The sequence below is a fragment of the Anastrepha obliqua genome, chromosome 5 (assembly GCF_027943255.1).
Source record: "Anastrepha obliqua isolate idAnaObli1 chromosome 5, idAnaObli1_1.0, whole genome shotgun sequence".
Classification (NCBI taxonomy): Eukaryota; Metazoa; Arthropoda; class Insecta; order Diptera; family Tephritidae; genus Anastrepha; species Anastrepha obliqua.
Window position 1 is genome coordinate 23,251,134 of NC_072896.1, and position 23,094 is coordinate 23,274,227.

The 23,094-nt window shown below is 35.7% G+C and overlaps 3 protein-coding genes across 5 annotated transcripts in view; 2 read left to right on the forward strand and 1 right to left on the reverse strand.

Moving 5' to 3' along the window:
- The first annotated feature begins 150 nt into the window (after positions 1 to 150).
- LOC129246893 (toll-interacting protein-like) lies at positions 151 to 2,739 on the forward strand. The gene is made up of 4 exons (XM_054885607.1): positions 151 to 311; positions 1,663 to 1,785; positions 1,869 to 2,417; positions 2,492 to 2,739. The coding sequence occupies exons 1-4, from the start codon at positions 267 to 269 to the stop codon at positions 2,600 to 2,602; spliced, it is 828 nt and encodes a 275-aa protein (XP_054741582.1). The 5' UTR covers positions 151 to 266; the 3' UTR covers positions 2,603 to 2,739.
- Positions 2,740 to 2,847: 108 nt separating this feature from the next.
- The window catches only part of LOC129246891 (calcineurin-binding protein cabin-1-like), a 30,636-nt gene continuing 10,389 nt past the window's right edge, over positions 2,848 to 23,094 (reverse strand). Inside the window, exons 18-23 of one of the 3 annotated variants that reach the window (XM_054885606.1) lie at positions 7,397 to 7,944; positions 6,882 to 7,275; positions 6,536 to 6,706; positions 4,199 to 4,264; positions 3,500 to 4,030; positions 2,848 to 3,367 (exon numbers count right to left, since the gene is read on the reverse strand). In XM_054885606.1, the coding sequence (XP_054741581.1) occupies positions 2,864 to 3,367; positions 3,500 to 4,030; positions 4,199 to 4,264; positions 6,536 to 6,706; positions 6,882 to 7,275; positions 7,397 to 7,944 (2,214 nt within the window). In that variant the 3' untranslated portion in view covers positions 2,848 to 2,863. Of the gene's footprint in view, positions 4,031 to 4,198; positions 4,265 to 6,535; positions 6,707 to 6,881; positions 7,276 to 7,396; positions 7,945 to 23,094 lie in introns of all 3 variants that reach the window. The other 2 variants (XM_054885605.1, XM_054885604.1) reach the window with 2 other exon arrangements.
- On the forward strand, positions 12,793 to 21,812 carry LOC129247236 (tyrosine-protein kinase transmembrane receptor Ror). Its single transcript, XM_054886281.1, has 10 exons — positions 12,793 to 12,809; positions 13,229 to 13,324; positions 13,453 to 13,504; positions 16,488 to 16,633; positions 16,703 to 17,350; positions 17,416 to 17,629; positions 20,509 to 20,713; positions 20,776 to 21,223; positions 21,288 to 21,420; positions 21,486 to 21,812. Exons 1-10 carry the CDS (start codon positions 12,793 to 12,795, stop codon positions 21,723 to 21,725), a joined length of 2,199 nt encoding a protein of 732 aa, XP_054742256.1. The 3' UTR covers positions 21,726 to 21,812.

Here is a 23,094-nt window from a genome sequence, read left to right on the forward strand (position 1 = left end):
AAGGTACAAATTAGTAACATATGTGAATGAATAGAGCATAGAGTGTTGTTATCACCGGCAACAGCTGATGTAAATACAGAGTGTATAAAATCTGAAAATAATATTAAGTCACATTTTAGTTTAAATCACCCTATGTCAGGTTAATGATTCATAATTTTGCAAAGATATTACTTTAACATCAGTACTGAAGAGTTTAATTCGACGTATCGGAATAAAATTGTAGTTGTTTTGATTCGTATTAGGTTCAACTATTCCAAAGATCAAAAATGGCAAATGCTGAGATCGAGTCTCGTTCAAGTCGTTGGCGAAAGGTGAGTTCAACAAGTTAGCAAATCTTTAAAAACCATTTATGAAAGTACGTGTGTGTGTGCACTTATGTTTTCTATTTGGTTCAATTCTAATCAATCAGCTAGATTTATTTGGATATGTCTAGTGCAGCTAATTGGCTCAGTAACCTTTTAGATAAACAGCGATTTTGCCTACTTAATACTTACGTTTTCCATATACCCCTTAGTGAGTTTAATCTTGTTGCTATTTACTTAACAATGAACTGTTGTCGATAACTCCGGATTTCATCCGGTAATCAAGTAAAAATGTATGGGTCATGTTTTATCTAATAGCAACAACAAAAATTGTTTTTCTTACCCACGAAAGTATGTACTAAGCTGTAGGAGCGGCAATATTAGCTACAAGTTTTAAGGATGTGTTTGTTTGTTACACCAAAAACTATTTCGTGAAAAAGAAGTACATACTGTGGAATATTCTTTGCACTTTTTAGTAAGTCATAGTGTTTGATACCGATTAATAATAATAATCCAATTCTTAAGTCCAGGGGCATACAGCAGATGTTTTCTATTAGAACCTTTTTGATGACATTCGAAAGGGCCTCATTGCCAGCCGAGCGGTCAGCTCTGTTTCGTATTCAATAATTGCTTTAGTATTCAAATGACGCAAATTAGGAATTATGTTAATAATAATTTAATAAGCAAACTAATATCACTCTATGCACTTTATGAGTGCTAATTGATGCGAAAAAGTTACAGCTAATCTACACACATTGCTTCGTATCTCTAAATATACACCCTTTGATAGTTAATAATATTTATAAAAATTTCACATGTTATAATCAGATAAAAAAAAAAAAAAATGAGACGCAATATTGTGGCCCTCTAACACTCCGTTGGACACCTTTTTTATCATCTTCGGTTGGGCACCCGCGTCTGGCCTTTTTTCGTCGTGTTCGAGCATCCTTTTTAAAAGGTTGTATCCATAAATCGATAGAAAATTAAATTTTAGACAGCTATCTGGAAGCTCAAGACGTTAGCTATAATAGAAATATGTTAAATTCACGTCCAAAGTCGAAAAAGTCTGGCCAGACTCGGGTGCCCAACAGAGGGTTAAATTTTAATATAATATAATAAAGTGTAAATTTGAGGTAGTTCAAAATTCTCTCTCTGAACACGAATGCACAACATTTGTTTTACGTACCCAAAATTTTTCTAAAACTTCTGATTCACGAGTTTGCAATTTCGATGAAAATACTTCGGATTTCTAAAACTCTTGTTTATAGTTTGAAACTGATGTATATATTTATTGTAACTGAACTATATTTACATCGCCATTGACTATGAATTAATTAAAAATCTGTATTTTTCTCATTAGGCTATGCTAGGCCCACTACCCAATGATTTTCTACGGATTAATAGCGGCGTTGATGCCCAAGTAGCTGCAGATTGTCAGGCAGCGGCCGCAGTATATCAACAACAAATATACCCACAATACGTAGTGAGTACTATCATTTGAAAATCATTTATTATTATAATATTTTTTAATTAGTAATTTGGTAATTCATTAAATGCTTTTAACAGGCACCAAATTATGTCGGTCGTTTAAGCATAACTTGTGCACAGGCAAAATTGGCACGCAACTACGGGCTTACCCGCATGGACCCTTATGTGCGTATACGTGTCGGCCATTACGTATACGAAACGCAAACAGATCCAAACGGAGGCAAGCATCCACACTGGAATCGAGTAATTCAAAGTCAATTGGCGGCGGGGGTTAATACAATATTCATTGAAATATACGATGAGTGTAGTTTTAAAATGGACGAATTGATTGCATGGTGTGAAATTAAAATTCCACAGAGTGTAATGCGTGGCGAAACGCATGAAGAATGGTATCCACTAAGTGGCAAACAAGGTGAGGGCCTTGAAGGTGCCATTGACATAGTTTTGAGCTTTTCCAATCGGCCGATGCAGCCATACATGTACCCAAGTATGGGTGGAGCTGCACAAATGCTGATGGTGCCGCCGGGTAGGCCAATGCCAATTTTTGTAACACCGCAGCAACCAGCTGTTGCCAATACGGTGGTTGCGCCAGCACCGCGACAATTGTCCGAAGAGGAATTTAAACAGGTGAGTGTAGCTGTTGTTACGAGCTCTAGAAAACAAAAACAATTTGTAATAATGTGCATTTTTTTCACTCGCAGATACACGAAATGTTTCCAAATATTGATAAAGAAGTTGTTAAGTCTGTATTTGAAGCGAACCATGGCAACAAGGATGCTACAATAAATTCCTTACTGCAGATGAACGAATAAAAGAGGGTTCGAGCCGCCATGCTCTTCTATTCATACCATAAAATATATCTATAAATTAATATACATAACCCGCTACATATATTATTAACAATACTAATCCAAGCGTATATGAATAAAAATCTAGATTTTTTAATGGCTCCAGAGCGAATACATTTGTATTTAGTTTTTTAAGTATATGTATACCTATAATATAATATATGAGGACTTTAGCCTTTATTGAAATGAGTGTAAATTAATATTAAACATAATTATATATTATTATCAGTCTAATATTATAACTTCCGTATTCGTATTTAAATTAGAATTGGGTAAGTTCATTGATTCATTTTGTTGATTAGCTTTTTTTCGTTCGGCTAATTTTTGTTGTAGTGTTTTTGTTGGTGTTGTTGGTTGACTGACTATAGTCTGCGGTGAAGTCTGCGGCTGTGAAAATGTTGCTGCTTGCGCCATTGATCCGCCTGATGGTAATTGGTTAGTTAAAGTAGTCGAACTTACCGTGCTTCCTAACGAAATGGTGGTCAATTGCTTGATAGCAGCAGCATTCGCATCCATTGCGGGACAATAAAGTGGATGATTCTCAGCAAGTATTGTTGTTGGCGTACTCAATGGCTCGTGCTTGCATGGAATTTGTGTGACATTAGTGGCAGTGTTTGTTAATATATTCGAAGTTATGGTGGTGATCGGGGCACTTTGTTTAGCCTTTCGTTTTGTGGCAGTGCGTGGCTTCTGTTGTGATGGCATTGAAAAGTTTTGTTGTTGTGGTTGCTGCTGGAAGGTATTAGCATCTTGCATTAGATTCATAAATATTTGCATTTGTTGATTATACAAGTCGCTGCAACCAAATGTAGCTATCGGATTTACAATTGGAGCATGCGCGACATTTAGCTGTTTACCCACTTTGTTTCCAGATCCTTTCGGTTTATATTGCGTTGTTTGACCACTCATACTCATAGTAAAATTTGTAGGCTGTATATTTGATACGGATGTTGCTGGACTTGGATTGTAGATGAATTGTGATACATTTGAATCTGTTGGATTGACGCTGGTTATTGGTTTACTATTGGTGGTTACAGTAGAAACAACGGGTAAATTCATTGGCATTGATGTATTGATGTTGCAAAATGGCGTAATCGTTATGTCGTAATTGGCCAGTGCTTGTGCAGCACTCATTGGAGTGAGAGTAGCGGTAGTTTCCTGAGTATTTTTTGTTATAGCCGGTGTTATTGTAGTCTCCATGGGCAATGCAGTTGAAAGGAATATGGGATTCGGTGCTAGAGTCGGAAGGCTGTTCATTGTAGAGAGAACTGGAATTGAAGATGTGGATATTGGCGGAAGCGTAGATGTGATTGCAGGATTTGTTATTTGCTCATTTTGCATCGATTGAAAGATGGCCTTGTATTGGTCTATAATTCCCTTCATTAAAAATGGCTGCAAATTAGACGGTTAAAAATACAAATATCATTATTTATTATTTATTTATTTAATATATGGAAAATAACAATAAATTATTATTTTACAATAAAAAAGGTAGTAATGTAAAGATTAGCAATGCTTAATCTTTTTCTAAAAAAAAGTATTATAAAGATGTTTGCTTACATCGGGTTGCTGACTATCCATGAATGGCTTAGTCGCATCCAAAAGTGGTTGCATGTCCAATGATGGCTGTAAACGAAACGAAAAGATTCCATGTTATAGATGTATAAATGCATGTTTATCTTTCTCAAAACAACATATACATTTTTATAAATTATTTTCTATTAATAATTGTTATTTTGAGAAAGCACCTAAAACATTTCCAAATTCGTATTATTTTATTAATTCCGTGCTAATTAAATTTAAGGTTAGGTAAAGTAAGGTTAGGTTCGAATGAGGTGAAATTAGCGCTTTCCACTTACAACAGATTTCAGCTAAATAAAAAACTATGACAAACTACTGCTTTGTTTATATTTAACACTAAAACTACGAACCGGTCAAAATGACCGGTTGGAACATTTATTTCCCATTTCCTCTTAAATATTCCAATTACATTTTTTTCGATAATGTCATGATTTTTATTAAATTTGTGTATAGAATAATATTATAGATTATTTTGTTCTTACGCTTCCAATTTTCAGAGTTAACTATGTGTTATACCTAAATATACGAACCGGTCATTTTGATCGGTCATACCATGAATACTTTTTGTATATTCTTGAAATATTCTTTTTGTCATATGTTTGGAATCTTTCATTCAAAATAGTCAAAACTGCTACATACCGGGACAAAATATTACCATCGACGAGCAATTATTTCCAACTAAAGCGAGATGCCAATTCACGCAATATATGCCGAACAAACCTGATAAGTTCGGCATAAAATTTTGGTTGGCATCTGATGTCAAAAGTAAATTTATTATAAATGGTTTCCCGTATTTGGGAAAGGATGCAACAAAGGAATCGTCAGTTCCGTTGGCTGAATTTGTAGTTCTAAAATTAATGGAGCCATATACCAATTCTGGAAGAAATGTAACGACAGACAATTTTTTCACTAGCCTATCACTAGCTTCAAAATTATTGGAGAAAGATACTTCTTTAGTTGGAACTATTCGCGCAAACAAAAAAGAATTGCCAAAACTTGCGAAACAAAAAAAAGATAGTTTACCTCGATTTTCATCTGTAATTTATAGAACAAACAATGCCACTTTGACAATATATAAAAGTAAGCCATCAAAAAAAGTTCTTTTGCTGAGTACGAAACATACATAATTCAGTTAGCATTGAAGAAGATAAAAAAAGATGCCTGAAACTATAAAATTTTATAAAAATACTAAATACGGAGTAGATGTTGCCGATCAAATGGCCAGGAAGTATAGTGTGAAGTCAGGATCACGAAGATGGCCTCTGCAAATATTCTTCAATATTCTCGACTTAGCTGCAATAAATGCATGGATTCTGTACAACGAAACAACTGGAGAAAATATATCAAGAAAAAATTTTTTGTTTCAATTAGCAGAAGAACTTTCAGGAAAGCATGAAGACTCATCGGAACTTGAATACTTGAACAACCCCTTGAAGAGTCCTGAAAATTTGAACATACGAAAAACTTGTCAAATAGGTTTATGCAATGAGAATAAATCCGCAAATATCTGTGCTCGTTGCCAAAAGTATGTTTGTGGCAAATGTACTTTTAAAAAACTTTTAATATGTAAAAATTGTAGTACATAGAATCTCTATGTTATGTAATTTTGTTTTTTATGTTATGTAATTACAATAAATGAATAAAATATGTTTCTTTTGCTTGAAAATTTAATTATCTTATGAATTTTTAGTTTTATTTCTAAATTTTTACTGTTTTGTGTAGTTAAACAAAAAAACCGGTCAAACTGACCGGTTAGTTGAAATAGGTATATGGTAAATCTTCGTAGTTCTAGTGTTAAGATCGTTAAGTTCTTGAAGTACAAAATGGCGCAAAATTAATCAGCCGAATGGGTTGGTGCATGACTACCATTTGGAAGTGCGCAGATTCCAATCGCCGTGCATGAAACACCAAATCATAGAAAAAGTTTTTCTAATAGCCGTGGCAAATCTCCGAGTGTACATATTTAGTTCGCAAGTGTCAAATAGGATTGACATTTACAAGAATTATAAATCTTCCATTCATCATCATCTTGGCGTTACAGTCCGGGGTGGACCATTGCCTCCACTACAATACGCCTCCAATCTTCTCGACTGTTCGCTTTCGCTCTATGTTGTGAGATTTTCATCTTTCGTATATCGTCTTCTACGTCTTGCAACCATCGTTTCCTTGGCCGGCCTCCCCTTCTTGCTCCTTCAGGGTTTGCTTCAAATACTTTCTTGGTAGTTCTTTCGCTGCTCATTCTTAAAATCTTCCAATGGGGTGAATAATTTTGCGCCACCTTGTATATATATAGTCTATTGTTTTTACTATACTTACGAATTGCCCTCTAAGTAAATGATGCCAAATGGAATCGCTGGAAGATGTGGGAACTTGCATGGCACCCATATTAGTCAAATTTTCAGCACCAAGCCCACTATCCGCACTTTTGTTCAAATTTGATTTTCCACGTTGACGCATGGTTAGTCCAGGTATATAAACCTGTCTCGCCTAAAAAAAAAAACATAAAAATAAACCTTAAAATTTGACATACCATAAGGACTAATAGACAAAGGGTGAGGTTCAGCGCGCTAGGCAGAGCAGCACTTGGTCGGCAAAATCCCGTATCATTCCGTCACGTAGAACCAACCGGCTGCCATGGGCATGTGAAGGGTTAATCATTTACCTTTGTGTTCAATGGTTGCGCTGACTGACACAAGCCCGGTGCCGTATCGCCTTCGCTGGAGTTAACTTTCTCCTGATTGCGACGAAATGCGATTTCGTGTAAGCAAAGTTTAATAGCCAAATCCAAGAAATTTAGATTCTCCGGCACATTCTCGACTTTATTTTGTATATAAAATTTATACACATCGATCATAAGATCGGTGAAGAGCGCTTCCTTCTGATTCATATATTTTAAACATTTCTTATGAATTTTGTAAATGTCGATTAAGAGATTCAATGTTTCAGTATCGTTTCGATTCTCCATGTTTTGTTTCAGCAGGTCCCGCATAACCTGAGAGCAATAATTTAAGGCTTGCTGAGAAAGTTTTACTCTTTCGCAGTCCTTTATGTAGCGTCTGTAATGGAAAAGTAACTTATTTAAGAAACAGTGTAATAATTTGTTTAAATATTTGTATGTAGGAGTAAGTATTGAGTTATTCTCGACTAATGTCGATTATATACATTTATTTTGCTTACTTGTCTTGTTCCGGTGTCTTATAGAGTTGCAGTCCCACGTCGATCAACAATTTGTGATTTTTATTTTCAAGCAGTAATTCTATTACAATAGTCGTACATTTGATCAGATGTGATGAGAAATTTCCAGGTCGATCAATTTCCGATGACGGTATACGCCAAATGCCATTGAAAATATTATTCCATTTTCTATCATAAAACACTCCGTTAATTTGATTCTCTAAACTAGTTTTGTATTGGCCCAGCATGAGCTCCTCGCAACGATGCAGATTTTTAAGATTTGTAAAAGATGTGTTTTTGTAATGATAAGCCAGACGATAGATTGACTTGTAGTGTTCCGGAAATCGTGTTACACACTCTTCTAAGTTTTGCACAACAATTTTATAGATATTCTCAACTTTGTATGAAGGATAGGGTGTATTGAGTTTTTTTGAGTCGTTAGAAGAGCCATCAGAATCCGAGTCCGTTTCAGATGACGATGAGTCCGTACCACTCGTGACTGATGTTGTACTGCTTGTTATAGTAGTGGTTGTAACAGTGACACCGCTTTCCTGGAAATATTTGGACAATGTACAATTTTTAAAGTTGCTTTAGAAAGTAAAGTTTATATTAAACAATTTGATTAATTATATATTTTTTTTAACTCTACTTTGGGCACCCGGGTTTGGTCAGACTTTTTCGATTTTGAATTATTACTATTATAGCTAACAACTTGAGCTTACAGGTAGGTTTCTAAAATTAAATTTTCTATCGATTTATGGACATAACCATTTACAAAGGATCCTCCAAAGTAGGAAAAAAGGCCAGACTCGGGTGTCCAACCGAGGGTATCAAAAAAAAGGTGCCCAACGGAGAGTTGATAAAACATCTAGTACGAGGGTTGACTTCTACATATACATATTTTATGCCAAATAATGAAAACAGTAAAATAATAATGAGTTTTTCAAAATATCCTCATAGGAAGTCAATAAGCTTCTGCAATCGCTTGAACCAGTTATCAAAGAACTTTTGCCACTCAGATGTGGATACCTCCGCTCTTCAGGCGTTGAAAAACGTTAACTTTGCATTTTATTTTTGATATTCAAGAACAAACGAAATTGGCGAAAATATTATACGTCTCATCAAAGCGCATCGGTTCAGATAGCTGGGTCATATATATAGAAAGCACGGTAAGAGGTTAGGTTATAATGGTTGCCCAGAGAGTAGGGCCCACTTGGACGAAATAGTTTGGTTCGTCCTTTGTGATACCATTTAAGGACAGAGAGGGGGGGAGGAAGGGAAGGGATGGGGGAGTGGTGTGTGTTTGTGGACTACGAACGGTGACTAGTGCGCGGTTGTGTTAACCTCATTATGCTGCTGATGTAGTTCATCAGATTTTTGTTATCAACACCTGCTATATCAGCAGGCGCCGAAAAGAAATGAGAACCAAGATACTTGAATCTTAGTCCCGCGAAGGCTGGGCAGCTAAGGAGCAGGTGCTGAGATTATTCCACCTCATCCTCCATGTAGCTGACGCAAAAAGGACTCGAAGTGATTCCGAGTTTCACGGCATGTGTACCTCGCGGACAGTGCCCCGTGATGATGCCCACGAAATTTGAGAGATGACATTTTGTCATTCCCAGGATATCCCTCGAACGCCTCCTATCCAAACGTGGCCAGAAGGACTTCGCGACCATACACGTTCGTGTACTTGCCCAGCGTTCGCTGAGTTGGTGCATAGCCCATCCTTCCAGGAGTAGAGCGCAGGTTGTCAAGGGGATCCCGATCCTCTCCTTTCGCGGGCATATTGCCTCACAGGTCCCCTGTCTGGCCAGCTCGTCGGCTTCGCAGTTTCCTGCAATGTCACTGTGACCAGGTACCCAAATTATCTTTATGTCAAAGAATTCTGATGCAATCGAGAGTGAGACCAGGCATTCCCTGACTAGCTTCGAATGCACCATAATAAAGCCTAGGGCCCTGATGGCCGCTTGGCTATCGGAGTAAATATTTACCTTCTTAACAGTTATTACGCAAGTAAGTAGCCAGTCAGCTGCTTCTTTAATTGCGGCCACCTCTGCTTGGAACACACTGCAGTGATCCGGTAGCCTGAATTTGAGTTTGATGGGGAGCTCTTTGCAGAATACCCCTCCTCCAACCCTACCGTCCAACTTCGAGCCATCCGTGAACAGGTTAACGAGGCCCTGTCCCCAGGTGTTGCCCCCGGTCCACTCCTCCCTTGGTGGAATATGGGTGGAGAAAGTTCCACTTGGACTTAGCGAAGGCACACACTGGTCCGTCGACGAGGGGATGAACTCAAAGTTTCTGAGGATGCTCGAGTGCCCATATGTGAGGTTGAGCTTATAGCCCAAGCCCCTCAGTCTGATTGCGGTACGAGCAGCGGCAATTCTGCCTGCGATGTCTATAGGAACCACGTTTAGCATTACATTAAGCGCCAGAGTAGGAGTAGTTCGAAGCGCCCCACTGATTCCAATGAGTGCAGACCTCTGGACTCTGTCTAGCTTTTTAACTGATGTCGTCCTCTCCAGTGAGTTCCACCAGACAGTGACTCCATATAACAGAATTGGCTTTATTATGGCATTGTAGAGCCAGAATACAACTCTGGGCGAGAGGCCCCACCTTTTGCCAATTGCGCCTTTGCACCCATACAAGGCGATTGTTGCCTTTCTTACTCTCTCCTCAATGTTGGGCTTCCACGACAGCTTACTGTCAAGGATTAGACCTAGGTACTTCACCTTGTCAGAAAGCACCAGCGGAGCGCCCCCCATCGAGGGGAGTTGAGCTCTGGGTATTTTATATTTCCTCGTGAAAAGGACGAGCTCCGTCTTAAGAGGATTCACCGATAAGCCGCAATCTGCTGCCCATCGAACAACTACGTTCAGATATCCCTGCATTAAATCATACAGGGTATCTATAAACTTTCCTCTAACAATTAATGCCACATCATCCGCGTAGGCAATCACCCTACGGTAAGAGGACGCAGAAGAAAATTGTACAAGCCAGAGAAAGACCGAGAACAAGATGGCCCGACGAACTAGAGGAGGACATCAACAATTTGGGACAAGGAATTGGAAAGTCGCAAGCAAGGGCTGTGTGGAAGTCCCACGTGCAACAGGTCAAAGCTCAAAGAGCTGTAGTGCCTAAAGATGATGATGATTCGGCTACAACAAGAAATCAGTTGGAGCCTAATCAGGGCTGTAAGGTGAATTACCCAGTAATTCGATCTTCAGAGTACTCAAAAACTCTCTTGTGCGAGCCGCTATGTGAGAGTTCGCATTGTCTTGGTGATTCTTTTTTGGTGGTTGATTTTGCTTAATTCCCCGAAAACTACTGACAGAAAAATGCTTGTGTACTACTCAGAATTGACTGTTTTAAGTTTCTCTCGTACTACAGTTGTGACATGACCAGATTTTCCGAAGATATACAAGCCGAAGATATTCTTCCGCGCACAACATTTTTGGATTATCTTGTTTGGAAGGAAATGTAGCTGGCGACATTTCAGGCAATCGACCACCGCAGAAGATGTTTGCTGGTGGAGGATGAGCCATTTCCTAGGCTCATTAGGAGACTTCTACACAACTTGACTGATGATATCCATCCAGTACTATACACGACAACCATGGAATCTTGAACAGTATAGAGACAGACCATAAACAACATTCATCGGGAGTCCCTCACCAGCCTAATGAACTCATGCTCCCCGAATGTCTTTATCGCAGTCCAACTTCTACCCATTGCAAACGAAGAGCTTAAGCTGACTCGTGAGGTCCGCGTTATTTTGGCACAAATACGATCTCGATACTGGTGTAGGTTAAGTTCCTATCTATCGATCAATCCCGACATACTCAACATATGTCGGACATGTGAAGGTACCCCGCACGACACTAACCCTATATTCGCGTGTCCCCTTAAACCCACTCATCTAACAGCCTTGTCTCTTTGGCCCAACCCGTCGGAACAGCATGTTTCCTGGCTGGCGTTTGCCGAAGATATTGACAGCATCGACCTTAACAACCGCGCTCTGCATTTTCTAAGCTGGATAAACAAGCAAAGCGAATGGGTCTGGTGGTGAACGAGGAAAAGACAAACAAAATCAAAGAAATAATCGGCGCATTCGCGAGTCGGCGTTGACAGTTAGGATTTTGAAGTTGTAAGAGACTTCGTTTATTTAGGAACCTGCATTAATGGAGAATCTCTCTTGTCAACAAATGCTACTTTGGACTAAGGAAAGTAAAGTCGACGAACAAAACTGACTCTTGATCAGGGTTGGGCATAGTGCACTAAATAATTAATGCAATAAGCGGATAGTTAAAATATTGAAAAACTGAAGATTAGTGATAATTAAACTCTTATTTGAACTACCACTAAAAATTAGTGATAGTGCAATTTAATGGTAGTGCAAAATGCCCAACCTTCTCTTACAAGTTTCTCCTTATGCTCGCCCCATTTTAAAGCGTAGATGTTTGAACGTTGACAATATCCGATGAGGCGTCCTTGGAGTGTTTGAGAGAAAGATTCCGCAGAAGATTTTCGGATCTTTGCACGTTGGCGACGGCGAATATCATAGACAAAGCAGTATCACCTGGTATCATTATTTTTGTATGAAGGTATAGGTCGCGCAAAATATAAATCCAATTCTTACATTTTTGTGCAACATTTAGAAAAATTCCACAAACTTTTCGTCCCTATTCAACGGTTTTTAAATAAAATTTCTAGAAATATTTTTGGTATGCAGTTTCACAATATAACTTATTATATATTTTGTATAATAAAATACAAATTTGAAGTTGCTGCAAATAGTCCATGGATTTTTTATAATTTTTTCCACTGACGGTTTTGCGAATTTTTTCCACATAAAAAAAACGTCGTGCATTATATATATGGAGTAAATTATAAAGAATAAATGTTGAAAATGCCGTCGGGATTTTTTGTATTTTTTTCCACTAACGGTGTGGTGCATTTACTGCATCTACAAAAAACAAAACACTCGATCATTCGTTATATGGAGCAAATTATAAAGAATAAATGTCGAAGTTGTTGAGCCGAAAGCCTCCGATGCTAGCGCTGCACTACTTTCAGTTTGTATAATAATTTTATTGTTATGTAAACCTTTATAAAATAAAATAAATAAATGTTGAAGTTATTGAAAATGCCGTTGGATGTTTTGTATTTTTTTCCGCTGACGGTGGTGCGCATTTTCTCCATATAAAAAAAATTTATTTTATAAATAAAATTATTTGTTATATGGCGCAAATTATAAGGAAAAAAATTAAAAAAAAAAAAATCAACGAGAATTTTTTTTTCTGATTTTTATGTAAGTTCTCACACTTCACTCCCAACATTTCTAGCCTTATCCTCTAGGATAAAAAAATAAAATTTTTGCTTATGAAGCAGTGTGACACATGTCGCTAGTTTGCAAGTAAATTATTTTGTTATATCAATAAAAACAATAACACATGCACGGAGTTAGATCCTTAAACTTCGGTATGGCAATGCCACTCAAATGGCCACATACGTACATATACACATTGGGGGATGAAATCACCATCATACATACATATGTATGCATTTCCGAAATAAGCTTAAGGGTGGAATGTATTACTCGTACACTTGCTTTGTTCTCCCACATTTATTGAATGTAGTCGCCCTAAAGTTTTTGGACAAAAATTTATTAAGAGAAAAAATGAATTAAAAATTGCAAAAATAAACAAATTTCTCTCATTAATATGTACGCCAGAAGGACTAGTTTCAGTGCAATAACAAAAATGTCTGGAAAAATTTAATAATTATAAAATAGGCATACGAAAAAATACTATCTTCCTCACTGAACTACGTTAGAGCGACTTTTGTGAAGAAAATGTTTACAAAAAGAATAACATTTATGCTACTAATTTCGGTGCTGAATGTTTGTGGTTTAGATGTACACGAAAATGGGTTAGTCAAAGATGTTGTAAAAAGAAACAATTTACAATATACTATAAAAAACAAATGAAATTTATATTATGATTGGGTTTAATAATTTTGTTGAGTCTGTTGTTCACTTTTTTCCCCATCTTCCACAGCTTAAGTTTTGGGGCGCTAACAGAAATTACAGCAAAGCCACAAACTGATGAGGTGAGAAATATGCAGACATTTACAAAAAAAAAAATCAAAATATTTTTAAATTTATTTTTAATATTTTTTAAAGGCATTCAAAAAAGTTAATACAAATAAATAATAAGTGCAAAGACTGGGGAGTAAAGTTATACACATACATATGTATAAGTATAGTATATTAGCATGCCCATGTTCACCAATTAAAGCGTGGGCTGAGCAAGTCAGAACCCAATGAGACAAGAGACACAGAGCTCGAATATAAACAATTAATTTTTTCTGGTCAAATTTTCAATATTTTATTAGAAGTAAAGCGATACGGTTAAAAATTGCAAAATTAAAGAAAAATATTTTTTTCAGTTTTCAAAGAAAACGGAGGTATTTTTATTATTTTCAAAGAAAACTAAACAAAAAATTTAATAAAAACAGAAAAATATTTGTGCCAGTTTTCAAAGAAACGGAGATATTTTTATGATTTCCAAAGAAAACAAAAAAAAAAAAATTTAATAAAATTGTGAAAATAAACAACAATAATTAACTGAGTGTAATCAATGTAATCAAGGCAGATTTTTAACACATCAATCAAGGCACTTTTAACACATTGAGTGCCAAGCGGATTAGATGAAAGTCTTGACCGGTGCACAAGCACGTTTTTTGTTCAAAAAGGGTGTGAAAGTAGTTTATATTATTTTGGGGAAAGAGAAATTCATTATTTTTGCCTGAAATTCAAAACCTTATTTAAGACGCTCCGGATTGTCCGATTTGGGTCAAATATGCACAGTTTTGTTGTCTGATTTGTTGCCATTTTAAAAGTAGCTTCATAATGTCTCTCTCGTAGAAGTCTTGGTCCTTATTGGCGAGCAACTCTATTAACCGATTTCCACATTCTTATCTTGATACCAATTTCTTATCACTAAAGAAGTTTTGCAATGATAGAGAAAGGTGAGAATCGCTTGGTGTCAGATCCGGACTATATGGTGGGTGCATTAAAATGTCCCAACCAGGTTTTTTGTTAGAAAATGGTGTGAAAGTAGTATATATTAATTTCTGAGTGATCCCTGCTCCCTAAGAACGGAGGCTTATAATTGCAAAAAAACGTGATAAAATTTTCAGGGATTGTTTTACATTAGACTATTGCGTGCGCCGTGACACCCAGGAAGTGTTAGGTTTCGTACAACATCCGACTTGGACGTAATGTGTTAAACAGTACCGGAGAGGAGTGGGTTGGTGATTAGACAATAGATGACGTTTGTTCGAGGAGTGAAAAAAAAAACAGAGATGTTGTTGGGTTGGTGATTAGACAATAGATGACGTTTGTTCGAGGAGTGAAAAAAAACAGAGATGTTGTTGTTATAGCAGTTGGTAACCTTGCTTAGGTTGCTGGAATTAGTTAAGTGTTGAAATTAAGAGCATTTAATGGACCACAGGCCGAGGGATATTAGATACGTTGAATGGCATGGGAAATGGTACTTTAAGCACTTTTTCACATGCATGGCATATGCAGAAGATTGCACAAGTATTTTCGTGATAGGCAGAAGACACTCGTATCATTACATGGGTATTTCACAAAGCAGTACGAAATGTCGAAATAACTCGGCTTTTTACCTCATGGTAAAAATATTTTTGGAGGTGTGCTCTTTAACAGACCTTTATTCGGCTCTGTGCGAATTTTACAGAATCAGCCAATTGGCTCGTGCCATGTGGGATGTGTTTACAAAGAAACTGAGATTGTGTTGGTGATACACCAAAAAAATCAACCAATAACACTTCGTTGCCGTCTGTACAACCTCTGTGTGAATACATGTGAAATGATCGTGCAGAATTCGGCTTTCGAATCTCCCAAGTGACGTGGCAACCGAAGTTCCCCTCACAATTTTATTTTCAACCATAGTTAAAAAGAAAATCTGGTAAATCTATCATCCTTGTTTTTACCCGACCAAGACCGTTTGTTTAAGCGATCTAACACTGTTTAGAGTGGTGAACGTTGACAAGGCGGAAATCTTGCAAATCTTTCTTCGTTTAACACTTGTTGTTGTAACGGCATGAAAATTTGCCCATACATTTTGAGGAAGGCTGCTGTAGTGAAAGCCCTTCGCCGAACAGAAATCTAGGTCGCTGCGGTATAGTAGACTCTATTGTTGTATGAGCTGGCCTCAAGGCCTCTATCTGTACTCTTGCCAGGTTAGAAGGAAAAAGGACAAATGCGCGCCTCTGCCTAATCGCAGGAATCATCACGCAGTTCGGCCACATTTTCTCCAGCAATGTATACCAGACCGTATGTGTTCGAGGACTTCTGGTTTCCCGGACATTTCTTCATGTTGAAAGGAATGAAATGTAGCACGAAATGCTCAAACATGTTATATATGTACTTGGCGCCTACACCATTTTTGAATGTTTGGCCGAGCTTCTACTCCTTTTTGTGGCGTGCGTCTTGAAGCTGTTCCACAAATGGAGGGACCTACAGTTGTACGCCGACTACCAACGGAAGATATTTTTTATTATGAGGAGCTTTTTCATTGCAGAAATACACTCGGAGGTTTGTCATGGCCTGCCGAGAGACAACCGCTATTAGAAATGATATTAGACATGACTTGGAAATCGACATTTGTGAATGAGATACTTTTATATAACTCCTCATTTTAGAGCTGCCTAAGCGATAACAAACAATTTGGGTACTAATCAACATAATCGCAACGCCTTAAAGAAGTTATACAAGTAGACAACATTGTGAATAAGGAATAAATGGCCTCATGTCCTCTTTGACAGGAATCGTCGCAAGCCACTGTGTAGGGATGTGTCAACTTCTCGCACGCACATTAAGCAATCAAAATCCGTAATAGAGCCCAACTTAATAGTACATAGTTAATTGTAAACAAAAGCTCCAATATTAAGTACTTGATTTTTTTTTAGAAAAAAATTTGTAAAACTTCATATGCCCCAAATCGGGTAATTTAAAGCGTATTTAATTTTCATAAGTGGTGACTAATTTTAATTGAATTTTCAGATACCATCCGGTATATGCCAAGTATATAATGGTACAACATGTGAAAAGTTCCTAAAGAACCAAAGCGTATTTGTACCGCCAAACCTCTCGTTGACCGAACTCGAAGAGCGTTTAAAGGCAGCCTATGGTGTTATAAAGGAATCCAAGTATGTGCACAAACTAATTACTTAAATATTTAGTATATATATGCATAATAATTCACTATTTCCTTTCAGGGACATGAATCCGAATTGCCGTGTCTATGCTCTTCCCAGCCTCTGCTTCAGTTCACTTCCTCTTTGTCGAACACCAGAACGCACAAATCTACTCTATTTCGCCAATCGCGCCACACAAAAGGAGCGCAAATCGAAAAAGAATAATTCTACCCATGAATTTGGTGCGAATACTGAAAATCACATTACCGGCTATCGTCGACCACGTTTTCTCGATAAAAATCTTAAAGATCGGCGTTCGTTTTTGAAACGTAAATCAACAATACCTTACGATGACGTATTTTCCAGTGCGATTTCAAGTCAATATCCACCAACAAGAGAATCGGAAAATCTACGTAGAATTTGTCGTGACGAGTGTGAATTATTGGAGAATGAATTGTGTCAGAAAGAGTATGCCATAGCTAAACGTCACCCGGTGTTGGGTCAAAAATTGCCATTGGAAGAATGCCAGAGTTTGCCACGTCACGATGATTGCGCGTCGTTGGGCATCACTATCGATGTAAATCCAGAACAAGATTGTTACTGGGAGAACGGCGCCGGTTATCGGGGCACGCTGGCCGTATCTGGTACGGGTAAACCGTGTTTGCGTTGGTCTTGGTTAATGAAGGAAATATCTGACTATCCGGAATTGGCAGGACAGAATTATTGCAGGTATTATTATATTTATTCCAGCGGGTTACGGTATCGAACACAATTTTTTTCCGCCCCCGTTTTAGAAATCCTGGTAATGTGGAAGAGCGGCCATGGTGTTTTGTGGATGATAAGTCATTCGAGAAAATTATCGAACTATGTGATATACCAAAATGTGCTGACAAAATGTGGTTCTACATATTTGTGACGATTGGCACAGTAATAGGATGTGTCGTTTTTTATATGTTTTACGTATGCTTGAAGAAGCGGCGCAACGGTGGCATGACAAACATACAAAATGTAAGTAGAAAATATGATGATGAAAATAGAACATTGTTGTTCACAGCTATTCGCGGGCGAAAGTTGTAAATTTTACAACAACAAAAAATCATAATATTATATTTTAGCGCCAAAATTAAGTTCACCTTTCACACAAATAAACGATAAGGACAAGTTTCCTACGTAGCATCACAATGGGCTATGAGCCTGAGTGTGTCACATAGTGGACACTCGCTTCAATCCAACCTAAGTTAATCTTAACCCAACTAAAAATCAGAAGTTTTTAAACCTTAATATTTAAAAAAATTATAATTAGATAAAATTTAAGTTTATTTACCATATACAGAAAAACAAAATTGAAGCTTTAATAGTTTGAAAAATCTTAGTTTCCTTTGCACAGGAAATTAAAAATCTTGTCAAGAAATATAGCTAGTCAACCCGTGAGTATGTAAAATATATTCTTGAAGAAAATCCCGTGGTAGGTCGGTTATCCACTATGCTCAAAACTCTCTATTTAACAATTAGAACCACTGATTTGGCATACGAAGAAAAAGTATTTTTTTAACAGCGTACGCACTTTGGCAACTAACATCCCTAACATTTCGGTGAATTTATTCCTTGAAAAGACTTTTAAACGAACTGGCATAAATGACAGATTAAATACTTAATTTATTGGAAAAAAAGTCGTATAAGTGGAGTACTTGAAGCATTTTCGAAATGGGCGGTATATTGAAAATGTTAGTATTACATTTCGATTTCGCTTATTGAATTCTTTTATCAGATTTTTAGCAGTACGTTATTAGAAAAACAAATAAAATTTGATTACCAAAGTCATACAAATTTCGTGTCATCAAACAAATTTTATTTGGCCTCATCGAGTTCTACGAGTATAATAATCTATAATCACACTGGGATGCCCTATAATATAAAAACTATTTTTTTCTTCATTTCGACATCTCAGAAACTAAACAAGATTTAAAAAAAATCTATTTTTTTAACTTCAAGTTTCATATAAAATAATACGAATTAAAAGATAATAATACAATTGAAGATGACATCAGCTCTAATTAAGGCCAAAAATAAATAATGGTAATTAAATTTGTTGTTTTATATAATAAATCAAATAAAAACAAAAAAGATAATAATCAATAATAAAAAATAAATAATAATAAAAAATAAATAATAAAAACTTAGCAGACAACGTTAAAACTCTTCAACTCCCAGAATATTTAATTTTCGACATGCAGAAAGCAGCTTTACTCAATTCTTGTCATATAGTCCGAAATTTTTTACAGTAAACGTTTTTCTTGTTTGTTTGTAAAATTTTTAACTATTTTATATAATATTTATAGACATTAATTTAATTGTAATCTTTGTACCTGTTATAAATTATTGGCTTGCAGCGAAGCTTTCGCCAATTAATTTAAATCACTCCTTTATTGGGATGCAATAAAAAAAAAAAAAAAATAATAATAATAAAAAAAAAATAAAAAAATAAATATTAATAAAAGAAAAATACTAAAAAAGTGAAATTGGATTTTCAAAATCTCAAAAATTAAGCGTGATCGGGAAAAATTTTTCTCTTTCTTTTATGAAACTGAGATGTTGAATTTCGAAAATTCTACAAGATATTGAAAAAAAGTATTTTCTCCACTTTCAAGTTTAACATAAAACAAAACACTTTACAAAAACATTTTTAAAATTTTTTTGCAAAATATAATTTTTTTTTAATGTGATATCTCGAAAACTGCAGAACCAAGAGTTTCGGAAGAAGCCTTCTAGTCTAATTGAGATCGACATAAATATTAGGAATAATTAAATTTGTTGCTTAAATAAATAAATAAATATACGTGAAAAAGAAATATAAATAAAAGAAAATTACGAAAACTAAAAAAAGAATAAAAATAAATAAATAGATCAAATAAATATTAGTAATAATTTAAATGGAAAATAAAAAGAAAAGTGAAAAATAAATATAAATAAAATAAAAATATGAAAACTAAAAAAAAGTGAAATTTAATTTTCAAAATATCAATAATTAAGTGTGGTCGGGAAATATTTTTTTGGTTTTTTATGAAACTTTTATGAGTCACAGCAGTATAAAAATAAATGTTTTTTACGATATTTCAAAAATTCTACAAGACATTGAAAAAAAAATTTTTTTTACGCTTTTTTTCTATGTAAAAAACTATTATACAAAAATAGGTTACTGCAAAATATAAAACACATTTTTTTAAAGTATGATACGATATCTCGAAAACTGACCACGCAACCAAGAGTTTCTAAAGATCACTTCCGATCTAATTGAGATCGAAATAAATCAAATAAATATTAGCAAAATTGAAGTTTTTTGTTTAAATATAAATAAAATTAAAAAAAAATAAATTAAAATAAAAATTCGAAGGGAAGTTATATCTTGAAAACTGAACCATATAGAAAACTCAATTTTTTGCCCAATCGACTAAAATCAATATATTATTTTTACACATTTATTAAAAATTAGAAGTTTTTTAAAAATTATCTTGAAAACGAGCGGAGATCACAAATAAAATTTCATTTCCGTCTGATCTTTACATTACCGATTTTTTTTTAATTCATTAATGCAGCCGCCAGTAAACACCCAGCTATTTTGTGAGTTGAGCTTTCAGGCGGCAAATGAAAAGAAATAAAATAAAACTTGCGAGTGCAAAAAACAATTATTGAGCTAACCGCTTTTCAAAAACCAAGCTCAATTTTATCCGCTCTCAAGTAAACAAAAAGTATTACATAAAATTTTTTTTCTTACTCGTTAACAAGTGCGTGTGTTTGAATTGATATTTAGCCTTATATCACTTTAGCATTTTATGTACGAGTATTGCTGCTATAATTTCTCGCATAAATGCATGACTTTTTTCTTTCAGATCAACACACCAAATGCCGATAAAAATATCTATGGCAATTCGCAAGTGAACTCTTCGCTGGAAATGACGCGTTTGAATAGCAACACAAACAATGAACAATCGACAATGTTCTCACAAAATCTGGAGAGAAGTTCACTACTCAGAGTGCCACAATATACATTGCAGGACTTGGAGTTTGTCGAGGAATTGGGAGAGGGTGCATTTGGTATGTTGTTTGGCATGTCTTTACTTCACTTACTTAGCCACTTACATACCTACTATATACAGGCAAGGTGTACAAGGGGCAGCTGACACAAATGAATGGCGAAAAGATATTTGTAGCCGTTAAAGCGTTAAAAGAAAATGCATCTCTAAAAACACAACAAGATTTTCGGCGCGAAATTGAACTCATATCGGATTTGAAACACGATAATATTGTTTGCATTTTGGGTGTGGTGCTCAATAAGGAGCCGTACTGTATGCTCTTCGAATACATGTCAAATGGGGACCTTCACGAATTTCTTATTGCCAATTCACCCAGCGAAAATAAATCGCTTACCCAATTGGAATTTTTAAAGATATCACTGCAAATTAGTGAAGGCATGGAATATTTGTCTAGTCATCATTATGTACATCGCGATTTGGCGGCGCGAAATTGTTTGGTCGGCGATAAACTCACAGTTAAAATATCCGATTTTGGACTGTCGAGAGATATTTACAGTTCGGATTATTACAGGTGGCTACATTAGTATTTATATTTATTTGGAAATTATTTTTGAATTCAATGTGCATTCTTGCAGGGTACAATCAAAATCGCTTTTGCCAGTAAGATGGATGCCTTCCGAATCAATTTTATATGGCAAATTTACAACTGAAAGCGATGTCTGGTCTTTTGGAGTTGTGTTATGGGAAATTTATAGCTATGGCATGCAGGTGTGCTAAATTTTATATTTGAATTAGATTAACATTTACTAACTGCTTTGAGTTTTTCTTTTCAGCCATACTATGGCCATAGTAATCAGGAGGTTATAAATTTGGTACGCTCTCGACAATTGCTTTCATGTCCAGAGGCATGCCCAACAGCTGTTTATTCGCTAATGATCGAATGCTGGCACGAGCAATCCGTACGAAGACCTTCGTTCTCAGAAATCGCACATCGTTTGAAGGTGTGGTATCAAGGACAACTCAAATTGAATTCCACACCGACACTCACAATCAAAGCTTCCCCGAATACTTGAAATTTAATTTAACGAAAAATATTTGTACTTTTTTATTAAAAACAAAATTAATTGAATATGTCTTTTGGTAAAATTTGTACATTTATACGTATACTGTACAACACATATGATATGTAAAGAAAGAAAAAACAAAAACAAAAAAAAAAAACACATTTCTTGCACATACTTTACATTAGTAAACTTATTAAGATTTCTTGAAAGCATATTAAAATGATTTGTATTATAAGAAAAAACAATGTATTTTATTAAAACCAATTAGAAAATACTGTTATTGTTTAGACTTGCAGCAATTGGTAAACGAAGTTTGAGGAAGTAATAAAATAAAAATTTCTATAATCGGAGCTACGAAAATTGTAACAAATTACGACTGATTGGAGAGTATACTGGTTTTGAAAAAAAAAAATCTTTTAAATTTAGAGATACAGGGCGTTACATCTGTACTTAACACATGAGAACTTTGCATAATTATGACTTGCTACTTCTAAGCATTTCCGAAACCAAGGATTATAGATTTACCAGGTTTGCTCTTTAACTATGATGAAAAATAGAATTGTGATTCAGGCAAATTTTTCACGATTATTTCACATGCATTCACACACTCGTTTAATCAGCCGTTGTTCAGATAGCAACGAGCAACATGAGCGAAGATTGTGTTTAGCTTTTTCGTATATCACTAACATTATTATTATTATTAGAAGGCCATTACGCACTGCGACCAGAGTTGATCTATTGTGCAAGACCTATTTTTGTAACCCTAGAGTTTAAGGCTTTTTATAAATTTTAAAAATGGGCTGACGTCAGCCCATAAGCTGATTCTGTCACATTCGCTCAGAGCCGAATAACGGTCTGCTAAAGAGCACACCTCTAAACATATTTTCATCATGTTCCAAAACGTCTGTGTAGTGCAATTTTAACTATGGAGCGGTACAAAACCATTTTATTATTTTGTTTAAATTCTTTTTTTACCTACAGATACCCGTCAACAGAAAGCCGCAAACAACAAACAGTCCACAATAGTTGGTTAACTACGCCAAACCAATAATTAAGTCCCTGTAACTTCCCAAAACAAGCACTTCAATAGAGAAGGGTTGAAAGCTCTTCGGTAGGACTATAGAATCACTAAGCTGGGGAGGATGCAAAGGACTGCATGTGTTGGCATCACCGGAGCATGTATAAGTAGAACTTACCCCAGTGCTGCACTGAATATCGTTTTGAACGAACTTGCCCTCGACTTTTACGTTATTTCCATCGCTTTTCAAAGAGTAATCAGATTAAAGGAGTTTGGCCTCAATTTATCTATTTCCTTAAAATTACCGAATACTGCTAATGTTTTTTAGGCAGAAGTCTTTGCAAATCTGCAGGCATGCAA

What these genes read in the sequence shown, in the direction of transcription:
- LOC129246893 (XM_054885607.1), top strand. Translation starts at nt 267, where the DNA reads ATGGCAAATGCTGAGATCGAGTCTCGTTCAAGTCGTTGGCGAAAG. An exon ending in GTTCAAGTCGTTGGCGAAAG is followed by an intron (nt 312 to 1,662) that starts GTGAGTTCAACA and finishes TTTTCTCATTAG; the next exon opens with GCTATGCTAGGCCCACTACC. An exon ending in CCGAAGAGGAATTTAAACAG is followed by an intron (nt 2,418 to 2,491) that starts GTGAGTGTAGCT and finishes TTTCACTCGCAG; the next exon opens with ATACACGAAATGTTTCCAAA.
- LOC129247236 (XM_054886281.1), top strand. An exon ending in TTAGATGTACACGAAAATGG is followed by an intron (nt 13,325 to 13,452) that starts GTTAGTCAAAGA and finishes CATCTTCCACAG; the next exon opens with CTTAAGTTTTGGGGCGCTAA. An exon ending in GCATGACAAACATACAAAAT is followed by an intron (nt 17,630 to 20,508) that starts GTAAGTAGAAAA and finishes TTTTTCTTTCAG; the next exon opens with ATCAACACACCAAATGCCGA.